The sequence below is a fragment of the Aphelocoma coerulescens genome, chromosome 2 (genome assembly GCF_041296385.1).
Source record: "Aphelocoma coerulescens isolate FSJ_1873_10779 chromosome 2, UR_Acoe_1.0, whole genome shotgun sequence".
In the NCBI taxonomy this organism is placed as follows: domain Eukaryota; kingdom Metazoa; phylum Chordata; class Aves; order Passeriformes; family Corvidae; genus Aphelocoma; species Aphelocoma coerulescens.
Window position 1 is genome coordinate 81,014,424 of NC_091015.1, and position 23,066 is coordinate 81,037,489.

A 23,066-nucleotide genomic window follows, 5' to 3' on the forward strand; every position below is an offset into this window, starting at 1 on the left:
CAAGTCCGTACCTCACATTTCATTGAGGGTGATCCCTGTGGGCTCCGTCCATCTTCCCACTTGACATTGGCCCAGTACACAAAACAGTTCAACACAGCTCCATCCACTTCTGGCAGGGAAAGTTTCAGACAGGGGTAATTGTTTTATCACAGTGCTTTGGAGCAAAACATTGTACTTGCAAGCCAAATAACACCATAGACTATAGCCTCATGGGAAACAGATACCAGAAGATGACATGCAAGGGAGAAAGACCCTGTAGATCACTGCCCCCAAACCAGGACTGTCTTGCTGACCAAGGCTCTCCGAGGAAGTTAGACAAAGGCTATGATTTCTTTCCTCAAAAAATGAAGGAAAGAATAAAGTACATGCATCAAGATGCATTTAATACCTCCCTCATTGCTGAGAGAATGAGAATGGAGACAAGCAAGCTGAGGGAGAAAGCCTCAGCTAGATTCATCATCCGCCTTGTGGAGGAAGAAGTCCACCTTATTTGGAGACTGCCAGAAAAGAGGATCCTCAAATTTTGGAGACAGAGAAAAGGAATTGTAGTGTCTTCCTACTCTTCTCCCATTTGTTTCCTAAGGGTCCCTCCTCATCCACCACTAGCACCAACTACAGTGGCCCCGGCACCCTCTATTGTCAGAGCACTCCTGCTGCTTCAGGCCCTGCTTCTCACGTGGTTCTTCCACACCTTTTCCTCTCTCATTAATGAAAAGGGTAGACAGTGATTAGAGGACTGAAGCTGGCCAACACACCACATAAGTAGCAGCCTGTAAAGCATAAGGCACTTCACAGATATCTTATTTTGTACAGAATATTTTTATGTCTTTTGATAATTATGTACAAGTTGCTTTAAAACGTTAATAAATGGGCATTCACTGTTTCTATTTATCTAGCATTTTAAGAGTCACTTCCAGATTTAATTACCTCAGTACTGGAGACTTTTGCTATCATCCATGTTTACAATATGTAAGAATAAGTGATTTTGCATTCTCAAAATTCAAAGGTACCAAGAGAAGATACTCAGAAATAATACCCATTTATTAGAATTGGAAGAAATTAAACATTGCCAACCTAATTATGCTCAAAACAGAAAAGGTTAGCACTAAGAACCCCAACACACAAGATGTCAGTCATTGTACTACAGCACAAAGACTGCATTTGGCATAACACTCCAACACAGAACTGAAGGAAGGTTATCACTGTAGCACATGTGGTACTTGTGGAGCCTTTATACTTGAACTGGGATAAACAACGTCTGTTTCATTTTTTAAATAGTTCAGAAATAGCAATGAGTAATTGTTTTTTAACAATAAAAAAAATGTCACAAGCTGTTATTGAGAAACCAAAAAGTCCTATGAACAGCCTATCCCAGGCAGCTCTCTGATGGAAAGACCACTGCTCCACTTTAAACTTCAATCAAAACAGAGCATCAGATGCTTCAGTCAGTCACAGCATATCAAAGATTTTTAAGGATGAATTTAAACACATAGGCTATTCATTTGATAGAGATACATATACCTGTCTCCACAGTAACAAGCTACATAGAACTTGAGGAGTTTGGTGTTCAAACTAAGAACTAACAAGGTGTCCTTATACTGTCAAATTCAAATGGCAACAAAACACTGACTCACTTCAAATATAGAACTCCACACTTTTGATATCAGAATTGGCATTCTGCAGTTAATCTCTTCTAAAAGATCAAAATTTGCCTTTTGCTTCTCCACATACTTTATAGATTTCACTAGCACCACAAAAAGGGTCCTGAATTCTTCCTAGTTTCACTGCTCTGCTAACTCAGCTGCACCAGTCTTCATGACAGCTGTCCTCTGCCCTCTCTCCCTGACTACCACCTTGACTTAGCCAACAGCCAGAACCAACCTCTGTGCCCAGCCTCTTGTTTAACTAGATCCATGGTGGGGTTTTAACCATCTACTTCAGCAGATGACTTCTGCCTCAGTTTAATTTCAAAACTACCACTCTCCATTTCTCTTCTACATAGTGCTGATCTACTTCTAACAGCCCTAACTTAGATTATAGCGCAGTTCTGCCTTCTGACCCAAACTACCCAAAACTCCAAAAACAAGAAGATGTGCTCTTAGATTTCACTCCTGTTTCCCAGTCCTCAGCTTAGTGACGAAGAGAAATTCTGTCAATTCTTAGCTCTGATAGTCCAGAAAATGCTTCACAGACCTACAAGGACGCCAAGTCTTGCAGAAGAAAAAGGTTTTAAGAACTGGAACACAGTCAGCATGGAGAAAAAGCCTTTTCAGGAGTCTGACAAACAAGACCACAAAGTTCCTATTAGTGTTTTAAAAGAATTTATGAGTGTAGCCAAATCATAGACAAAAACCCTTGTCCCAAAAAAGACCTCGAGACCATGCTCCAAACCACTTGCTTCACCCTAAAGTGGTACAAAGATTATGCACCACTGTAAAACACCCTCTCTCTTCCTCACACTGTTTTCTCTCATAGCTCGTTCACTTGGATTGACACATTATGAAACAGTCAGTGCAGGAAATTGTAGGATCCACTGTAAAAGCCTGGCAAGAAACACAGAAGGTAAAATGGGACACTCTTTTAACAGAGAGTTTCTAGGAAATGGTGCTACCAAGCTCACCAATCATGATGGTAGCAGAACCCTACAGAAGATCCCCAATGCTCTGCATCAACACCACATTGTGTTGCCAAATATAACCTGCATTAACCACTTCTTTCTTCCCTGATGCATTAATTCAGACATCAGCAATTGAAGCTGAGTTAGTGCAAAACTGTATTTAACAAATAGAATACACAAAAGGAATAACAAACTTTAAGCAGTAACTCTTGTCAAGAAATATCACATATATTCCAGCAGTTCCTTCTAGACCTTCCAAATTATAACGTATGACTTTAATTTGTTTTCACCACTCTCAGTTGCCATGCCAGTTATCCATATGCAAACCCTCCTCAATGAGAAACTGAGGAGGAACAGAAAAGTAGCTCAGTTCACATGAGGAATCTGAAAATCCAAATGCCAGTGCTGTAAAACATGAAGCAATTGAACACATAAGAAAACTGAAAATCATCCAAGCATATGTAAGAACACAAGGATTTCATCCCACCCACATTAATTTCCTTCTTTAAAAATAAGGAATGAAATTAAGTTTTCTCTCTTTGTCAAGACAACATAGCTTGAATCTTTATAACACATATTTTCTACAATAACCACAGCAAATATACTTTTTGCCAAAAAAAATCAGAAGCATTTGTATTCTTCATCAGAGTCCAAGGCTTTTTCAAAAGAGGCTGCCACTACAGCAAAGCAATACATACCTTCTGTAACAACCCATTTTGTATCCAGATGAAAAAGATACATATAAAATTTTCAATAGGTTACATTCAGCAAATGACTTGAAATGTTCTTTCCAGAAGATAAGTAAAATTTTCTGCTGGAACAGAAAACTTATCACTTCCTGCAACTACACTCAGATGCAATAGTCCCACAGCTCCTCATGGGTGGAAGAAGTATGTAAATCTCTGTACATCTGGACATGCTAAATCGTTAAAAGAAAAGCACCAAATTGTTGTTGGCTAACTTTGTGGCTTTTTTAAGCACGCAGAAAAAGTCAGGTCTAGGAACAAACTGGCAACTTCACAAATCTCAGAGTAGGACAGATAGAAATATCATTAATTACTTTGCTCGCTGCCCAGCGCTACATCACTGCACAGCACTCCAGCTGTGACACAGTACAACTCTGTCTAGAAAGACAGATACTTCATAGCTTCATATCTGAAGAGAAGACTGCCCATTGAGGAGTTTTCCTCTCTTCCCACTCAACTTGGGAAGCTGAAGGGCTGACATCACCTGTAAAGTCAGCCATCAGTTTCTCTGAATGCTTGGAAAGGGAGGGAGGGGAATGATGGCAGTGACAGCTGCTCGATGACAGTGCTTCTGGCAACAGGTTTCCTAATAACCAAAACCTAACAGCACAGGAGGTGGGCAGCTAATTTTTTTACAAAACAGATAAGATCCAAATCAGAAAAGACACAGTGGGAGACAAGATCTGAGGAAAAAGAGGAGAAAGCTTATATACTGGAGGGACCCAATTTCTTGCTGCTTAAAAATACAACCTTTCACCTGTGGTAAAAAGCTCAGGTTTAGGCATGACCAGATCTTTCCTGCAAGCACAGTCATGCATTTGCAGCATGTTGGGAAGTGCACTTATCCAAGTATTGTCTTCAGCAGACTAAGGTGTGCAGCCACTCTTTAAAAGCCTGCTTTCAAACCAAGGAATGAACAAAGCAAAGACAATAACTCTAGGCAAGTGAGTTCTTTCAAGGCACAAAAAACCATAATGAGGCCTGAAAAGCCCAAGTACTGTTATGACCAAGTTTGCATATATTGCATCCTGTCTTGTGGACTAGGAAAGTTTAGGGGCTTTATAGGATACAAAATACCAAGAAGATTATCAAGTTATTGATTTTTTTCCCATATTGAAAAAACCTTCCCCATCAATATCTCCTCCATGCAAAGAGTTCATCTTCCCTTTCAAGGCAGCCCAGCCAGACCCACTGTCTCCATCCTCCAGGTGGGAAAATTTGCTGTGCCACCACAGCATAGCCCTGCGTGCAGGTGGGGAAGTGGGAGAGCAGTACAGTGCTACGGCATCATCAGTCTTCCAGGGAACAGGAGCATAACCTCCCTTAAGTATCTGTGCTGCACCACACCCCAGGGGGGATAAAAAAAAAAAAAAAAATCAAGATAGAAAAATGGAAAGTGCTCTCTGCTAATTTTCACACCAACAGAAATGAAGTTAAACAAATGAAGAACAGCCATTACAAGACTTCTAGGTCACAAGCCTCCTGTCTCTGGCAGGGAAAAAAAAGGGAAACAGTGGCCCAGTCCTGCTCCAAACAGTGCTCTGCTATCAGATTTGGGATTTTCTTCTTCTCCCTACACCATTTGACCCTCCCCATTGATGGCAACAATTTCTCATCTTGATTCTTCACACACACAAAGTTTCTTTTCCCATCACAAAGAAAATTGACAAAAGTTTCCATGCCCATCTCAAGCTTCACTGCATTTAAGAGTTTCCAATGAAGGAGGACAGAGAGTGGACCTGACTTACTCTTCTTCAAACTCCATTCTCAAGAGGTCTGGACACCCAATAAGGTACTCTCACAGCTGTCCAGAACAGCAGCTCTTCTTGAAAGTGTTTAAAGAAGTGACACAAAGCACCTTCTCACTATACAAAGTCTCATTACTTACTAAAACACTCACTACAAAGCTCAGTCACCAGTGTTCATACTTCATCATGAGGAATTCACAGGAAACAGTTTAAAAGTGGAATGCTAAAAACAGCCAGGTACATCTGAGGTACTGAGAATGATCACTACATCATGGCAAAAAAAGCAACCAAGGAATCAAGTCAGAATTTAATGACACCAATCCAGAACTGCTGATGCAGAGCAGCAATATTTTCCTTAAGGAAGCTTGTCATGTTTCACCTTTAACCATTACTTCAGGAATATCAAGTTTATCCACAACATACTGCAAAAACCTGGACAAAACAATTCAATTATTTAAACCTGTAAACAAGCTTTCTTGAAAAGTACATTTTTTGTTCATGAACAACACACAGTTTCACTCTTGAATGCTTCCACTGAAAGGGGCCATCCTACTTTTATCCTCCCTTCCCACTCCCAGCTATATATTCATGCCATTTTCCCAGCACCCAGTACACCTCTATGGCCAACCAAGGTCACCTACAGCTGAAGACCAACCAAAAACACCACCAAGAAGGTTTTCAGCTGGAGTAAATTTTAGGAGTTCTCATCTTTACCTAGCTCTTCGTCTACTAGCAACCTTTAGCACTGAACACATATAATCTTCCATTTCCTACCCTAGACACAGATGATGCAAAATTACCTCTCATGAGCTGAGGATTTAATTTTGTTGGGCTTGACAGCAGCAATGCTGACAGGCCATTGAAATAACCAAAACTAGGGGCAGGAGACCTAGAAGCTTTACCTTTAGAATTTCTTCTTCTCACTCTCTAGTCCCCCCCACCTCCCCAACATTTCCACTGGATTAGTCAGCCTTTTGCCTCATAACTAACAAACTGTGACTAAATGTATTAGCAAGATAGCAGCATTAGGAGTGTTAGTTCTGCAAGGCTGGTCTCCCTTCTAATTAAGCTATTCCTCCAATAAAATCGCTTAAAAGCCAAGTAAGAACTTTCAACTAAATCCAGATCAAGTTTTTCACTACATAACCTGTTTAAAGGTGCAGCTGTATACACACGCATACTACAGTATCTGATACAATTTTGAAATCCATATCAAAGCATTATCAATTGCACATAAACTTCATATGCATTTTCCAAATGTCAACAAGCCCAGGCAGAGGCCAGGGAGAAAGAAGTGTATCAGTACCACACCACGTCTGCTAGCCATGTTTCAACAGCAGTCCCAGAGAGGTTATAACTGGAGTTGAACACTGACTTGTTTGCTTTATAGATGCCAGGAGCCACACACAGAAAATTGCTCACTTCTGAAACAAATTACTCCCAGTTCAGTTTCTCCAGAGGTCAAGATAATTATGTCCTGGTGTATTACTGCATTAACCAGCACTACCTGTAGAGGCAACGTGCCAGCCCTCAGCTGCTTCAAAATGAGGCTCAATGATAACCGTACAAGGGAACAACAGCTTTTACAGTTCACTCCGTGGAGGGTGTTTCTCCAAGCTGTCTGAAAAGTGACTATAGCCACCTAAGCTGTTCCAGATTCATGTTCTGTACACAGTCACTCCTTTGTCCTCCCATCCCCACCACACACACCAGCCCCAAAGGGGAGCAACAGAAAGCCCTGCAACGAGAACTCTGTCTTCCATCACTGGCTCTGCTAAAAGCACAAGACATCCCTATACACACCCAGCAAGAACAGAGGAAAGACTTTACTACTGTACTCAGTTTCCCTCGCTGGTGTCTTAAACAGAAGCATACCAGCTTTTTCTTCACAGTTTTGCTACAGCTGGTATTCCCTCGAAGAGAGCAATGCTGCAGCTTCACCTCCTACACTGTCCTGCCAGCCCAGCAGCAAGCGCAGAGCAGTAAAACAGAGATCCATGTTTTTTCCAAGAAGTCTGACAACAGAAACATCAGATAGAGTGGGGCTGCCCACTGTCACAGGCAAGCCAGTTTCTTTCTGCTTTTCCCCCCCAACACAGGGCTGCACTTGAAAAATTAAAAGTAATAAACATTTTCAACATATGGATTTTTATGACCAAAAACCTCAAAAGGAAAAAGAGTCAAAAGGTCTCTCTTCAAAAATTAATCCTGGAATTAACGTGATTCATTTGAAAACTCACCAAATGTTGTCTTATAAGAATTATTATACACAAACACCTGTAAGGAACCAATGAAACTGTCATACAAAAACAAAAACAAAAACTTGTGGCCCTGTGATTAAGGCTGTGTCAGCAATTTGATTTTCATGACTTTAACACCCAGCTGTAAAAACGGCCTTCAGTAGAGGCAAGCTTATTGCGCCGGTATCCATAGGAGCAGTTTCTGCTTTCACTGGGTGAAATGCAAGAGTCAACTGTATTTCAATACATGATCTTCAAATAGTAAGATCCAGAATCTGCAAATTGTTTTGGGAAATAATCACTGCCAAATAGGACTACACCTCAAAACACAGTTTGATAAATATTGCAAGACAAAAACTTGGCAGAGCACAAGAAACAGAAATAAGAACCTGTGATGCTCTGTTTGGGCATATATTCATCAAGAATTAAAGGTATTCCAAAGAAACTGCCTGCTAATGCACATTTCATAGCTATAGATCTTCATAACTTGGCCACTTTTTGCTTAAACACAGAATGGCACTAACAGATTTATGTTTCAAAAGGCACCATTTGAGATTCTTCAAGCAAGAAATCCATAACCAAATAATAAGCAATGATTAGCCCTGTGCACGCACAAAATTAAAAGCTCCACTTACGCTGACACAAGACCCACATCTGACCCAAAGAAACAGGAAAAATGCAGTATTTCTATCAAACACATTGGGGGATGTACTACTCAAGGTCCTGCAATAAGATAGCATCTTCTTTTAAATAACAAACAGAGTTAAACCCCAAACAGAATGCAACCACAACCCAAATGAACTTCTTCACAGTGTGTTTTGATGCTTCAGGCACACTGCCAGCACTCTGAATTTTATTCTATTTCGCTACTAAGTTTAAATTACAAAAAACATTACAGATTAGCTTGGAAGCCTAACACCCTTGACCGCCTGTCCTGGGGGGACGTTATGAAGCCGCTTTATTCCTTAACTGCCCACTCAATGCCCAAGTGGTGCCTTTAGGATGGAGCCGGGGGCGGGGCCGGAGCCACGGACCGAGGGGGCGGCTGAACGGTTCAGCCCAACGGCTCAGGGCTCTGGGGCTCAGGAGGGAGTGCGCCGGGAGCGCTGTGCTGCTTTTCTGGGGTTCCTTTGTGTTCCAGCTAGCTGGGAAAAGGTTCTGTTGGTTTTTTTTCTTGTCCTTTTTTCCCCCTTCCCTCACTGCCTCCCTTCCCTCCTCGCCGGTCCTGCAGGGGCGGCCCCGGCTGGTCCAAGCCCGGGTGTCTGTTCCCTCTCCGGGAATTTGTTGTATTTAGAGGTTCTTTTTGTCCCTGTTTTGCTCGTGTGTTAATAAACAGTTTGGGGTTTTTTTACTGCTTTTACTTGCTGTGACCCACTTGTCTTATTGGTGGAGGAAAAGGGGAGGCCCTTTTCCGTTTGGAGGACACACTCATTCCGGAGTGTTTCCTCCTGAAGTTTTGTCTCCAAAACCAAGACACTGCCTCAGTATGGAAAAGCACTGATGTCTCTTAGCTGCAATAGTACTATAATTTAATTAAACACTGAATTTTAACAGTCTGATTCCCCCACACACTCATATACAAACTATGAGCTATGTTTCCTCCACAAGCATAATGCCAAAGGCAATACAGTCCTGCTGTAAAGATAGAAACAAAATAGTTTTTCATCCTGGCCTTTCCTACATTTTTTTTTTCTTTATCCCACATTAAAACAAAGCCTCTTTATTGAGACAATCAGAACATGTGAAACTAGAAGGACTTAAAGGCAATACATCTGACAAATTCTGTAGATTTATAAACTCTCCCCTTCTTCATCTTTTCCCTCAGTCCCAAACACACGAAAGGGAAAGCTGAACACACATATACAAAGTTAAATAATTAGAAAATGCCACTTTCATAAGTTCAAATTATTTCTTAGTGAAAGCACTAATTAAAAAAAAAAAAAATCATCAAAACCACCAGCACTGAAAGTCAAGAACTGATCTAGATGAAACTGCGGACATTTCACTCAGCATATTGAATGGCTCACAAGATCACAGACCTTCATTAGAAATTCAGGCTTGTACTTCCCTCAAAAAGATCTCTCTTAATTGGTTTTTGGCCACTCTTTCCATTTTCTTACCATCCAGGGCTATGAACTGGCTCTATCCTGCCCGTCAACACAGACACAATACAGCAGCTGCCAACGTTCGTAAGTTATCACAGGGAGGTTTTACAAGGGGAAGATGGACAGTCACTAATACACCAAAGTGCTGCAGTCTCAGTGAACCAACACTCAACTCACCAAAACTTTTTGGAAGCAAAACCACTACATTTTTGCTTGGAAGCTTGATTTAACATCAAAGTCACAGTACACACGTGAAAGCAACATAAGACATTACTGAGGCAAACTGGAAAATCAAACACACCAGTCAGTCCCTCAAAACAGAAACAGGATCAGAAAGAGAGAAGCTGTGCAGTGCTGTGCAGATGATGCTCAGGAGGCAAGTAGGGATTTGGGAGCACTGTTCCTCTCCAGATCAACTCCAAAGCAGCAGCCTCACAGAAACAGTACCTGTAAAAGTATGCAGTCCTCATATCTTTGGTTGCATATTAACACATTTACTGCACAATACATTTTTCTTACTAGAAGAAACAATTCAAATAACCAAATCCTATCACCTTTGTTTATCCTGTAAAGTGCTTTGGATAAAATGAATGCTTCCTCATTGCAAGATGAGGTGCTACTCAGGACAATAAAAACACAAGCCCCATCAGGTAGCCACCCTAGACACCTTTCACACTCAGCAGAGCAGATAGGGAAGCCTGGTGCTGTGAATTGTATTGGCTATATGCCTAAGTAAGCACCTGCATTTGCTTAAATAAGCCTGGGCTCTCACTCACTGAAACAGCTGCCTAGACAACATGCTCAGGTGTTGAAACAGTTAAGCAAGAAGGTTCCCAGCCCAGATGACAGAATCCATCACCAGTAACACCTGCTTGTATAAAGGAAATGAAATGGATTCAGCTAATTAGTGGAAGTTCAGTGTCACATTTTGAAGCCACACCAAGTAATTCTGAGAAACTCAGCCTACATAACCAGTGTCAAGAGTAAGCTCTATGTCCACCACTGCAAGTACTTGTTACACAGCTTTCCCATCAGCTAATGTATTCCCAGTGCATGTGCACACTCTCATTTTCTGCTTTACACACCTTCACGTTTTCTGAAAATAATTTAAACCATTACAGTTCTTTCAATTTATCAAAATTAAAACCATGGCATCATTAGGGAATTTTTGTAGTCTTGAATTCACTTTCAATTTGCCAAGTCTGTGTTACACTTGTCTTTAACTGATCAAGACAACAGATGTGAAATCCTCAGGTATGCTTAAGACTAACAGAGTTTTTGTGTGACAAAGCTGAATTGCACTCTAAAAGGAATTAGCAATCAGTATTTCCCCATTTGAGTTACTCTCCAATTTTAAGAGAAATCTGATCTCTCCTAATGTTTAAACAAGTAAAGCTACAGAAAATGTAATTATTTGAAATTCTAGCTAGACTGCACATACCAAAAATAGCAGCATAATAATGTCTTTCTACTAAGATGGCTTTTATAATATGACTAAACAGTAATTGAGCATAAATAGAAGTGTGTGAAAACACAAGGATAATACCAATGAAAATACAGCAAGTGTAATTTTGGACACACAGCCAGTCTTGAGACTCTTATTTTATAATGAATAATGAAAATGTCTAAAATTAGTATAAAATCCTCTCCTCATTTTAAAATGCAGAAAAAGGAATTAAACAGTTACACTATATATTCAACTATAAAGTGGTGCAATAAGAATATAGAAACATTTAATGTATACCAGGTGGCCACAAGAAATTAAACACATGAAGCAAAACCACACAGTTTCAACTTTTCAGTCTCTGATCAGCTGCAAGTATGACTTTTTTCCTAAAATGGACTGGCAAGGGCATAAAGCAAAGTTTAACTCTTAGTCTTTTGTAACTTCCTTGCCTTCACATATCAGAATAATTCTCCAACTCTATTTTGCCTTCAAAAATAAAATTACATCTTTTGCTGAGCCTGCAGATCTACAACCACAGAGTCCCCACTGCTTTTCAAAGACCAGCCAGATTCTGGAACAGATTCCAATATCATTGCAAACACTGAGGGGATCAAAGACACTTTTTAGCAAAGAGGCTGTAAAGGTCTGCTGACATAGAACAGGCTTGGGCCTCAGCAGAGCAATGCTTGACCAGTATCAGTCAAATCAGCACCACAAAGAAGCTTCTCAGCTGTGCCTTCTTAAGCATTCCTATGGAGCAGAGAGACCTCAGAGAGACACCTGAAAGATGGAAGAGTACAATATTTTACACGCAGGCCTGAAGAGTTCTGTATCCCTTTTGTACTGTTTATCTTGCAGTATTTTAATAGTATTTAACTTCAGAGGCAAACAGCATGCTAAATTTTGGCAGGGATACATTGACAGGCTATTACTGTGTAATCATGGAAAGAATTACACTGACATCGAAACCACAATTACCTAGTTGTATGAGACCCAGACAGTATAACCAGAAATTCCAGCTTTCAAAACCAAACCTGCTCCACAGTAATGTGTATGCCCTTAGAGAAGATATCAGTGCTAAAAAAAGCAAGGACAACAACCAGCAGCCAAAGATATAGTGTCTGTTCCTTATCTTTTCAACAGAGAATTCTCAGTTAAGAGGAAGCTATGGGTCATCACCAGTATCATTGATGAAGCCACCCATTGCTAATGCATCTAAAGAGATTCTTCATGCACCAAGCAAATGCTAGGAAAAAAAAAAAATAAACAACCACACTCCTGACAGCATGCCTGTAATTTGACAAATAGCAACATAAACAGTCAGATATTGCTTCCCAGTTCCAGAATAGCACCAGAGAAGTCTACAGTAAGACCTAGAGTAAAAGTCAGATGGGACTGCAGCAATCAAACTAGAAGCATAAAACTCAGAAGAAAAAATAAAAATTTAAAAGGGTAGGTATAGGAGCAGCCAAAAGTATTTCCTGCTTGACTTTGGGTTTTGTTTTCTGCAAGACATATATACCAATACAGATGCCTTGGGAAAGGTTTATTTCCATTCATAAAGTGGCAAATATGCTACTTCTGGCATGGGTTCAGACACCATGGGATACAAATAAAAGAACTGTCTACTGTTTTCTAAATTGGGGGTTGGGTGGTTTAAGGCTTCCTTTGCAGTATGGTGACATGCTACCTCAGACTGCCTCTGAATACACAGGAACAGTTACCATTTACCTGAGGCACAACCAAGAGCCAAGAGGCACCTCTTTAATAGCTGTGCAGGTATCAGCTATGCAGCAGAAACAAGGCATCTTCTCATGACAGAAAAAGCACTCAACTAGACACTTAACATGGTATAATTTTTTCCTTCTCCATTAGCATTCACCACACAGGCTGTAGGAATTCTCCCTTGATGAGGATTTTCAAGCAGCAGTAAATTGGCCAAACAACAGCTGAAGCAAAGCCCTGCAGAAACATTTCATAAAATTTCACTGTATCTTACTACATTTAGTGGTTAGCCAGATTTTTCTAGAACAAGCGTATTTTTTCCTGTTATTTCAAAGGTGTTCAGGCCTGGCAAATGCAGCACAAGCTGGTTCATCTACTTGGATACTCATTGCAAAAGGCCAGGATCTATGGCATTCCACACCCAAGACAAGCACATCTTTGCAGCTGACATACCTGTTGGACCAGTGTGCTTAGCTGAGCATTGTAATGAAGTAATTGAAAACATAACTTTGACTGCACAATGCAAATTCATCAAAATGGAGTTGCCTCAGAATAGACAGTATCTAATGCTCTTCAATGGCACTTATCACTGAACTAACTGCAGCCAAAGTCTGTAGATGCATTCTTAGACTTCATTCACTTACTGCCAGATGACACTGTTGAGTTACAAAGCAAAATTCATGTTTCCCATTAAAAAAAAAAAAGAAAAAAAAAAAAGGAGACTTTAACTTAAAGAAATACTCCTGAAGAAGGAAGCGTGCCTTGGGCATACTGCTTTGTGTGTATTTGTGACTAAATTTAAATTGTTACAACATTCAAGTTGCATATGAGGAAGTTCAGTTGCTTAACACCACATGTGAAAAGCACAGGTGACAAAAGATAAGCCAGTTCAGATCAATTTGTTTGGCAGGCTTTACAAAAGCTTCATTGTGGATTTAGGTTGTAAAACCTGTGAACACCCTCAAAAGGAACAAGCCATAAGGACTTTCCAGTAATAAGAACAGGAAACTGGGGAGAAACTCTTTCACCTCACCTTCTTTAGTTTTGTTTAACTGAAAGATTTGGACAACTGCATCCCCCAGATCATATACATATGACCCAAAGGAATTCCTTAGCTGAGGTTCTGAAAAAACAATCAGTGGATTCATATGAAAGAGGTAGGAGGTGACAAAAATATTAAAGAGAAAGAAAATCTTTTTATTTTACTCACTTGACTAAAAAGCAACCAAAGTAGCAAGAAGAGATTTAGAGCAAGAGAGAACATTCACCTGTGGAAGAGGGAGCTGGACATCCACCATGCTGCCAACTTGCTCTTGTGCTGTCATCTGCTCAGTACTTCAAGGACGCCATGCTTTCCAAAATAAGCCTGAGTTGTGCTGCAACAGCGTAGGAGAAACTGAGCTGACAAGCTTATAAGAACAGTCACTTAATCAGGACTCTACTCCTGACCCAGAAGTCTGAAGAAGTTGGAATAAGGTTGCAAGAGAAAGAAAGTACTTCCTGCCTCCCAGACTGAATGAAAGCATAGGTAAGTGCAAAGAAACCCAGCCTTGGTACTCCTCAAAGACAAGCTATGAGCAACAGGAAGCACCGCTAGGATGAACACCAGTATCACAACTGCACTGAAAAGCCTTTTATTCAACCTTTTATTTATTATTTATAGGGATCAGAGTGGTAGCTTTCGATGTGTTTCTCACATAGGCCATCAGCAGGTTCAAGTACTCCATTTTTCCTTGCCCTTCTGCATAGCTATCTATTTTCTAAGAAACCAACTCCCTTGTGCAGAAAGCTCAACAGTCAAAAGGATCTGAAAGAGATAATCAGAGGGGGAAAAAAAAAGATCAAAATTTAGTAGTAAAAGATCAAGTCAATCAAGTCACAGGGAAAAGATTTTTAAAAGAGTTCTCTATTCAGATTGGATTGGCTGTAGGTACATAGAGAAGAGGAGGCTTCAGCTCTTTAAAACTTTAGAAAATAGAGAAATACAGGTTCTGTCTATGCCAGCAGTCACCAATCTTAAAATTTAAAAATCCCAAACCAAATGACGATTAAACAAGCAGCATGCTGCTGGCAATGGGATATTCTGTTCTCCTTGTCAGTCCAGGGCAGTAGTGGCAAATAGCCTCCTACCTACAGCATCAGAAAATGAGAAATGTTGTCTGGAAGAAGTCATCTTCCCAAACCCCAGTTTGGTTACCTTGCGTAGATCTGTTTCATACCTCAGCACCATTAACATGAACTTTAACATCTTCTTTTTCCTGGAATACTTCCAGCATTTTATCTACTTTCACAGCAGGTACACATCACAACATACAGTACCTTATAGTTCACTTGCTGTTCACAATGTTTTTGGATCCACATCCTGTATATATCATGTTCAAACACAAGGAATCAGACTGCCTGCAGTGGTCCTTGAATTAAAAGCCTGCTAGCTGAGACAGGCTACCAGAACTTCCCTCTCCAGTATACAACTAAAGAACAGACTTCACTGGCAGTCACTGAGCAAAGCTGTGCAAAGATGGAAAGAAAAAAAGGAAGTTAATTACATCAAGACACACATGAACTAATCCTGTATCAGCAATACTTTTTACTGTGCATGTCTTCTAGATAACTTAGGTTCATCACTAACTGCATTATTCTGAAAGGTAATGGAATACAGATGAGCTCCCCTGGGCAAGCACAGAGAACAACCAAAGTCCTGGACTCCCAGTTCTCAAAGAAGACAAAAGCCCTGTCAATCTGCACACACTGGTGGAAAGCGTGTGAAAGCGTGTGAAAGCGTGTGGCACTGACCTGTGTATTTATAGACTGCTATTAATACAGAAGTTGAATCAGATTATCTGGTAGCCCTCCTCTCTCCAAAATGGAGTCAAGGCAACCAAAATTCAGGCATCTTTCTATAAATAGGACCTCTGTTTTCTCAGATAATACTCTAGTGTCTCATTTCAGTGTTTGTTATACTACTTTTTAGTAAAATACCTTTTTCTTGAGAGTTTTTGATGAAAATCAATAGCAGCACTTTTTATTTATATCCTGTAAAGGGAAACTACCTGGAATTATATTTTAGGAAAGCTTAGGTTTCATGCCAGAGCCACTATTCATCTGCTGCAAATCGTTTTCAAAAAGCCTCTTATGCCATCTTGTCACAAACTGCAGGTGTTCCACTTCCAATCCTGTGCAGAAGTCATAGAATCATACAGCTTCATGTTCAAAGCAACTTCTGTGGATCACACAGTTCAAGATTCCTGCTGAAGACAGGGTCAACTATAGTGCAGGATGCTTAGGGTCACATCCAGTTTGGTTTGGGTACCTCCAGGGCCAGACACGCAACTTCTCTGGACAATTTCTTCCAGTGCTTGGCCCCCTTATCATTTAAAACAAAACAATCCAATAAAAACCATCCCGAAATAACACATATCCTCCCAAGTTTAAATGAAGTTTCTTGCATTTAAGTTTGTGGCCAAATTCAGTGCTCCTACATCTCTGCCTCCTCAAACTATGGTAAGGATGTTCAACGCACATGAAATCCTCAGTCAAGACAATTCTTGGCTACTTAGAAACTGAAACAGAGTACTTGGCTTCAACCAAGACAATATTTGTTTAAATGAAAAGGCAGCAATACTAATATTTAGCTTTACTCAGAAACCAAGACTATTTGTTTTAATGAGAAGGCAGCAATGCTAATATTTACCTTTAGCCAGTTTCAGCAAAGATTATCCTCCTATTTCAATGTGAAAAAGCAATCCTTTCGATTTTATCCTTCTCCTGGCAAACCAACATCCTGTCTCAGGTACAACAGGCTATAATGTTTCTCTACATCTGTTTTTCAGGTATACACATTCTCCAGTGACACAGAATCCCACCTCACCATTTGATCACAAAACTGAAAGAAGCTTTCAAAAACATTAACTGTTTCCTCTACAACTCTTCTCCAAGAAACATTTACTTTATTTTAGCCACAGAGTATCAAAGAGTTTTTTAGTATATGACTCCATACCAGCTATTCATTTCAGGGGTTTTTTTAATACTAAGCAATGACTCATGTTCTGTTATTACTGTACTTTGTCTCACCAAATCTGTCTTGCTCAGTTTCATCTCAACAGCCAAATTTAAGAAAAAACCAAACAACTCGACCTCAATTTACAACAGCAAATATTGCTTTCTCAGTATGTCCCCCCCTTGATATAGTTAATCTTTTTCAAACTATGAACTGTAACTCTGGCATAAAACTTGCAGTACACACCTACAGAGGTTTGGTGTTTTAGAGGAATAATAGCAAAGGCTGTAAGCAACTGAACTTCCAATACAAAAGACAGAGGCAGACCCCACGCTTTACACTCTCTTCAGGCTTGCTTGAAAGTTCTGAGGTTGCTACCTTAAGTTTTGGCAAACGGAAGTTGTATTTGACAGAACTGCAGGCAAGGGAGCAGAGGCTGGGGCTTGTATTGCTGCTGTAAGAACTCTCACAAGGCAGAGACACAACTGCTCCCTTCATCCACAATTTGCAGTAGCCTCAGGGCATTTACTGACACTGAGCTCTGACACATTGCTTCATACAAAACTGAGCTTTGAAGTGCCTCCTGAACTATCTTGATCTACCTTACTGTCTCTCCTAGAAAAGCACCAGATGCAGATAGATATTATTTACTGCTCATAATCCAGGGGCCAAGTGGGCAAAGTAGGAACATCAACATATAACCTCATAGTTAGTCTCAGGCAGATTATTTCTTGGTACTTCTCCAAGAAGTCAAATATCTAAATACTTCTACAAGTATCAGTATAAGACAATCAGACTGATTGCAGTTCAATCAGACATTCTGAATAGATATTTAAACGCAATTTTAACACATATTTAGTTGCATGGTCTAGAAAACAATGCTTTAAAAACGTACTACTTAAGTAGCTTCCAGAAATAAGCAACAAGCCATATTTGCATATATAGAATTACACGGTTAGTAATACTAGTATTTGATTCAAAACTCCCATTTTTACAGAGTAATTCTTCAAGTTACCAAGGTTTGAAAAGTCCAGCACATTTATTTTGTATTGTGAAAGCATTCTTACAGTAAGAGTCACATTCAAGTTGTTTGGGTTTTTAAAAAACAAGTATTTTCATTTAAAAACATACAGCAGGCCTGTTTAATTTAAAATACATTTCTTTAAATGATGAAAAAAGTGCTATGCACTACTCACAAGTAGTCTGCCAGCAGACCAGTACCTACATGACACTTCAGAAATGTTTCATCTATCTAACCACAGCAACTGCCTCACTCTGGAAGTCATTTTAGCAAAACAGTGAAATGTGGTTCATCCCACTGCTGTGGTGTGAGAAAGATAAGAGAAATCTCAATACTGCAAAAGGAGTATATAACACCATTGCCTACATGCTTAGAGTCTCTTATCAGCAATGCAATTGGTAGAATGATACTGATTTCACCATAACTCCAAGGACAAATGCAGAATTTGTACAGGTTCATACATCGGCTTTGATTTAATAGAAACTAAGGTTCAGCCATTGGAGCCAGAATGCCATTTAAGTCCTGATCATACAATTATGAAATCTGCTTTCCTTTGTGACTTCACTGTGCATACTGCAAACTCCTCCTGTTATTTGGCCAAAGGTCAAACTCACCTTTCTATCAGTAACAGAGTCACCCTTGCAGATACCTGTCCTCTAAATGTCTTCTATCTGGAAGAAAAGCAAGTCACCAGAACTGGTTTAGTTAACTGGTGCAGTAAGTTGGCAAACAGCACATGCCTCCAGTCTCTCACTAAACAGAAGAACTTGTGCAGACAGCCCTTTCTCTGGCATGCTGTAAAGTCTTATGAATTCCATTAAAGTCCCTTAATCAGAAGTTACAGTTGTGCCATATCTCCACGTTATGTTTCAGTTAAAAGCTGCATCATCGGTCAATTGCTTCATTATCAAAGTATAACCCTATCTGAACTCAACTCTTTCTCCATCCTAGAAAGAAAATCCCACCTTTTGTCAGTGGAAAAGATGAACAATCCACACATTCATGGCTACCCAGAAGTTCTGAAAAATAACGAATTGTCTGATTTCAATACTATCATTAAGCACACTTCCTGTGGAATCATCTCAACTGAGGAAGGACTACTACAGTTCAAGCAGCACCTCACTTGGCCCAAAAGTACTCTAACAACAAAAGCACTACTCCACAATTGTCCCAAATTGTCATGGTCCATGTCCACCTCAATACTTAGTTTTCACCTATCCTTATTTTGAGTGCCAGACCCTAAGGGGCATTAGTTCAGCAAACACTCTCAGAGTACAGTGGCCACACACAAACAAAAGCAGGTTCCTTATACAATACAACTGTGCCAGCTCACTTGGTGCAGTAGCAGAAAGGGCACAGTTTAGATAAGGGGAGGTTACCATCCCATTCTGTTCTACATCACCTTCAGTCAGAAGGGAGCCAAGCCTTTATCTCCCACCTTGAAAGAGCACCAGTTAAAGGAAGAATGTGAAACAGAACAATACTCTTTAGCACATTAGTTAAAGTAATTGCCTGGGAAAGACAAAGCCTGAGCTCTAGCTTGCACTTCAGCATACTTGTACATTAAAAGTTTAAAAACATATTGCACTAGGATTTTCTTCAGGGACGGGGACATGCAAGTCTGCCTTTCTCAGATAGGAAACAAAATCCCAGTCTCACATTTCTGGGTGAGGCCTCTTCAAAGAGGGGTAAGGAACAAGTATGGTGACTTCCTTTAAAGGTCACTTAAAAAAACAGATGGACCAGGAATCCTAGATCTCAAAATTATGGAAAGCTACAGCAGAGGCCTTTCCGAGCTCTGGTTCTCCACATGTTCCAATGATAAATAATATGCCTGTCAAAGATTAAGCTAAGAAGGAAGAGCTGCTTTGAAAATGGACAAAGTAATATAGAGAACACAGTACTGAAAGAATCATGGTGTTGTAGCTACAGGCCTCTAACTTTCTACCTTTGATGAAGAGAAACATACTTCTGCCAACAACCTGGAAGACTTTTCACACAGCACCAAAGTAGTCCTTGGGAAAGCTCTGACTATGCTCTTGCTAGAAATAGACATCAAGCAAAAGTGTCAGTACACAGAAAAACTAATGCTTTTCTTCTTCTCAGACATAGTTACATCTCCTTGTCAGCCAGCCAGTTGGAGGTCTTTCCCCAGCCTGCTACTGGCAGACAGCTGCTAACCCATGGGAAGAGCATGCACCAAAATGTGTAGCAAGAACACACGAGACCAGGCATAATGAGGTGAAACACAAGCAGCAGGTGAACATTCCAAGCACAGTGCAGGTTCTCTCAAATAACAGATTAAAAGCTAGTCTCTGGATTTACGCCCTCACAAAGACACTGTGGTTCTTCCACTATAAAATAAAAAGAGACAGCATTGACTAACACTGTCTCAGAGTGAAAGAGCAACAAGTTTGTTTTGACATGTACTTCTTCACAGTGCTCACGGACTTCTCAACACCCCACACCAGCACCTCGCAGTGGATCTGCAAGCATACCAGGACAAGTCACAGTTGAAGGAGAAGAAGTTCTTCCATGTATGAAGCTGTCACTGATTAAAGCCATAAAGGAAAAATGCTGTTCCACTGGGATTCCAAAATGAGCATTAATGGTTATTACAGATTACTCACTTAACAAGTTATACCCATCACAGGAGATACACCCTCCAAGCAGAAGTCATTCAGTACCAGCACGTTCTTAGACATAAGCAGTGTGCAAGAAGAGGAAATTTTTCCAGGTAGTGGGAGATATCTACATTGCAAATAAGATGTTCCTCAAATATGAGTAAGCATGTCCAGGACAACTTTTCATACAGTACCCACTTGCCAGCAAAGACAGAGCAATGCACAAAACAGTCCAACCAACTATCCCAGCTGCCTACTGGAAAAGTGTAGCAGCACAAGCCACAAACTGCACATCTCAACCCTCCTGCACACCTCACCAGGTTAAAACTCACCACCATCATATCTTTTTTCACCATGCAGAAGTTGCTCCAAGGGAAACTGTGACTTTTTTCTCTTTCCATGCCATCTTTCTCCTGCACCTTCTGCTCAAAGCACCAGGACTCTGAGAGCATCATTATCCCTATGAGTAATATAGCCAAAAAAATTGGGAGACTGCAATGAACGTCACGAATACAAAACAAGCGGCCTGGGGAAATACTTTTGTCACCCATTCAGGTTTGATTATAAAGCAGGTACTGACTACAAATGCATGGCTGCCCAGTGTGTTACAGTGGGAAGTGACAAACACCCCTTCTGATATCAAGCCTGCTCACGTCACAACCAACGCTGGCGCTCTCATACCTGCACTGGTACCTTCCCCCCTGCAGACCGGCAAGCTGAAGAGTCCCAACGCTGGCTCCTTGTACTGTCTTTCCTAGGTGCGGCTCCTTTCTCAGAGATGCTCACTTCACACCTCATCTCTGTACAGGGTTAGCTGATTTCTCAGGAATTTCTGGTACAGGCTACTATGAGACAGTCCAAACCCGAGACATAAAAGCAGTGGATGCCATCTCATTCACACCAGCTGAAGAGCACTTCAGACCCTCGGGGCAGCCAAGCCCTACCCACAAGGTGGTCTGCCCGCCTCTGACCCAGCCGATGGAGCTCCAGCCCGGCTCGGAACTGGCGGCACCAACTGTGCAGGGAAGCGGCACCGAGCTGCAAACGCACCCGCGGGGATGTGCCCCGGGGCCCGGGAGCGAAGGCGCCGGACAGACCCACGCCGAGCCCTCCGCCGCCCCTCTCCCACGCCCGGCCCCAGTCACGGCTGCCTGCGGGCGCCTCGGGGCGGGTCTTTCCCATCCCCTATCCCTGTCCCTCCGCCGCCGGGAGGGCACGTGAACAAGGGGAGCCCCCGCTGTTACCTGCCCGGTGATGCCGGTGATCAGAGCCACCTTCCTGCCGTTCATCTCCTCGCCGTCGTCTCCCGGTGCGGCGGCGGCGCAGCCACACTCCTCCTCCGCCGCGGGCTGTGCCATCCTCCCGGCGCCGGGCGCGTCCCAGGTGGGGAGGTATCCCGGGGCAGAGGCGCGGCCGCCGGGGCGAGGCTCCCGGCGCTGGGGGCGGGCACGGAGGGGAGGATGCCTGGCGGCACCCGAGGTTACCTGCGCTGCCCCGGCCGCCGCGGCATTTCCGTGCTCGCCGCCAGCCCGCGCTCCCGCCCCGCCCCGCCCCGCGCCGGCCGCAGGTGCAGCCCCCCGCAGGCGCGCTCCCGCTGCGCGGCCCGGGAGCGCGCCCGGCGCTCGGCACCCCTCCCGCCGCGCGGCTCGGCCCCGCAGCCAATCAGGAGCCCCGGCGCTTCCTTGAAGGAGCAGGACACGCGCGGGGGCCCAAAGCTGGCGCGGTGATTGGCTGAGAGCGGGCGGGGCGGGGCGTGGCCGGAGGAGGAGGAGGAGGAGAAGGAAAAGGAGGAAGAAGAGGGGGAGGAGGAAGAAGAGGAGGAGGAGCAGCAGGAGCGGGGCCGCCCGACTTCCTGACCGCGTGTCTGGGTGGGGGATGCGCCGCCGGTGCCACGTGAGGCGAGCGGGGCCGGGCGCACAGCGCCCCCCGCGGCGCGGAGGAGTTACCGAGGTATCGCCGCGGGAGACGCGCCGGAGATCCCGAGCGTTCCCACTCTGGAAATACTTGCTTATAAACGGACCAAAGGCTTCTGGAAAAAGGGATTTACAACATGTATTTCTTCTTCTGATGAGGCACTGGATCACTGCCGCTTTTACCGAGGCATCAGGGCGCTGTATGTACAAGGAAGAAGGTGCCTGCCTATGATTTGCTCTTATTCCACGAAGGATTTCGCATCAGTTTCTTCATTGCATGCTTGGATGATGGGGCCTTTGCGTATGCAGATAATCCTTGCGCTGTTAATTTTTTTATTCTTATGGTGCATGGTCAAAAAGTTTTCAGCATCATTGAAAACTGATAGTATATTTTTAAAAGAAACAAAACACTCTATGAGCATACTGCCCTTCGAATGGAACTGTACTCTCAAATTGCGAACGCTTTCTTGCACGCTGCTCCCCACTTTCTTGGTTTAAATTCCCTTCTTGCAGCCTCACAGTCTGCGATGCCTTGGAATTTTTATTATGTCACGGTTACTTAGTTGCAAGATGTCATCCCAGCTGTGCCATTTCTGGCTCCTGTTTCTGAAGCCTTTTCTCGACAAGCACATACAGTTTTATCAAGTTGGCAACATCCGCTGCTACTTGTGCAAAATGACTTCATCCCACTAGTACTTGCTTTATGGATGTACAGTCTCAGATTCAGAGAGGAGGGGCACCACAAATGAGTGCCACCCTCTCAGTTTTAAAATGACACCGGAGAAATAAAAGGATATCAAATTCTGAGAGTTTCAGAATTCTGTGTACCAGAAATAAGGCACACACCTTTATTTGAAAATGTAGAATTTGAGATTAGAGGGAG

General features: G+C 42.1%; 1 protein-coding gene and 1 long non-coding RNA gene across 5 annotated transcripts in view; both read right to left on the reverse strand.

Moving 5' to 3' along the window:
- Positions 1-21,835, reverse strand: part of GMDS (GDP-mannose 4,6-dehydratase) — a 424,030-nt gene extending 402,195 nt beyond the window's left edge. For 3 of the 4 annotated variants that reach the window (XM_069008224.1, XM_069008223.1, XM_069008226.1), the window contains exon 1: positions 21,515-21,835. In XM_069008224.1, the coding sequence (XP_068864325.1) occupies positions 21,515-21,628 (114 nt within the window). In that variant the 5' untranslated portion in view covers positions 21,629-21,835. Of the gene's footprint in view, positions 1-19,594; positions 20,045-21,514 lie in introns of those variants that run through there. The other variant, XM_069008227.1, reaches the window with a different exon arrangement.
- LOC138106892 (uncharacterized) lies at positions 14,266-16,633 on the reverse strand. The gene is made up of 3 exons (XR_011149184.1): positions 15,679-16,633; positions 14,948-15,136; positions 14,266-14,435 (listed from the first exon to the last, which is right to left on the reverse strand). It is a non-coding gene; the product is annotated as an uncharacterized lncRNA (long non-coding RNA).
- Positions 21,836-23,066: the final 1,231 nt, after the last annotated feature.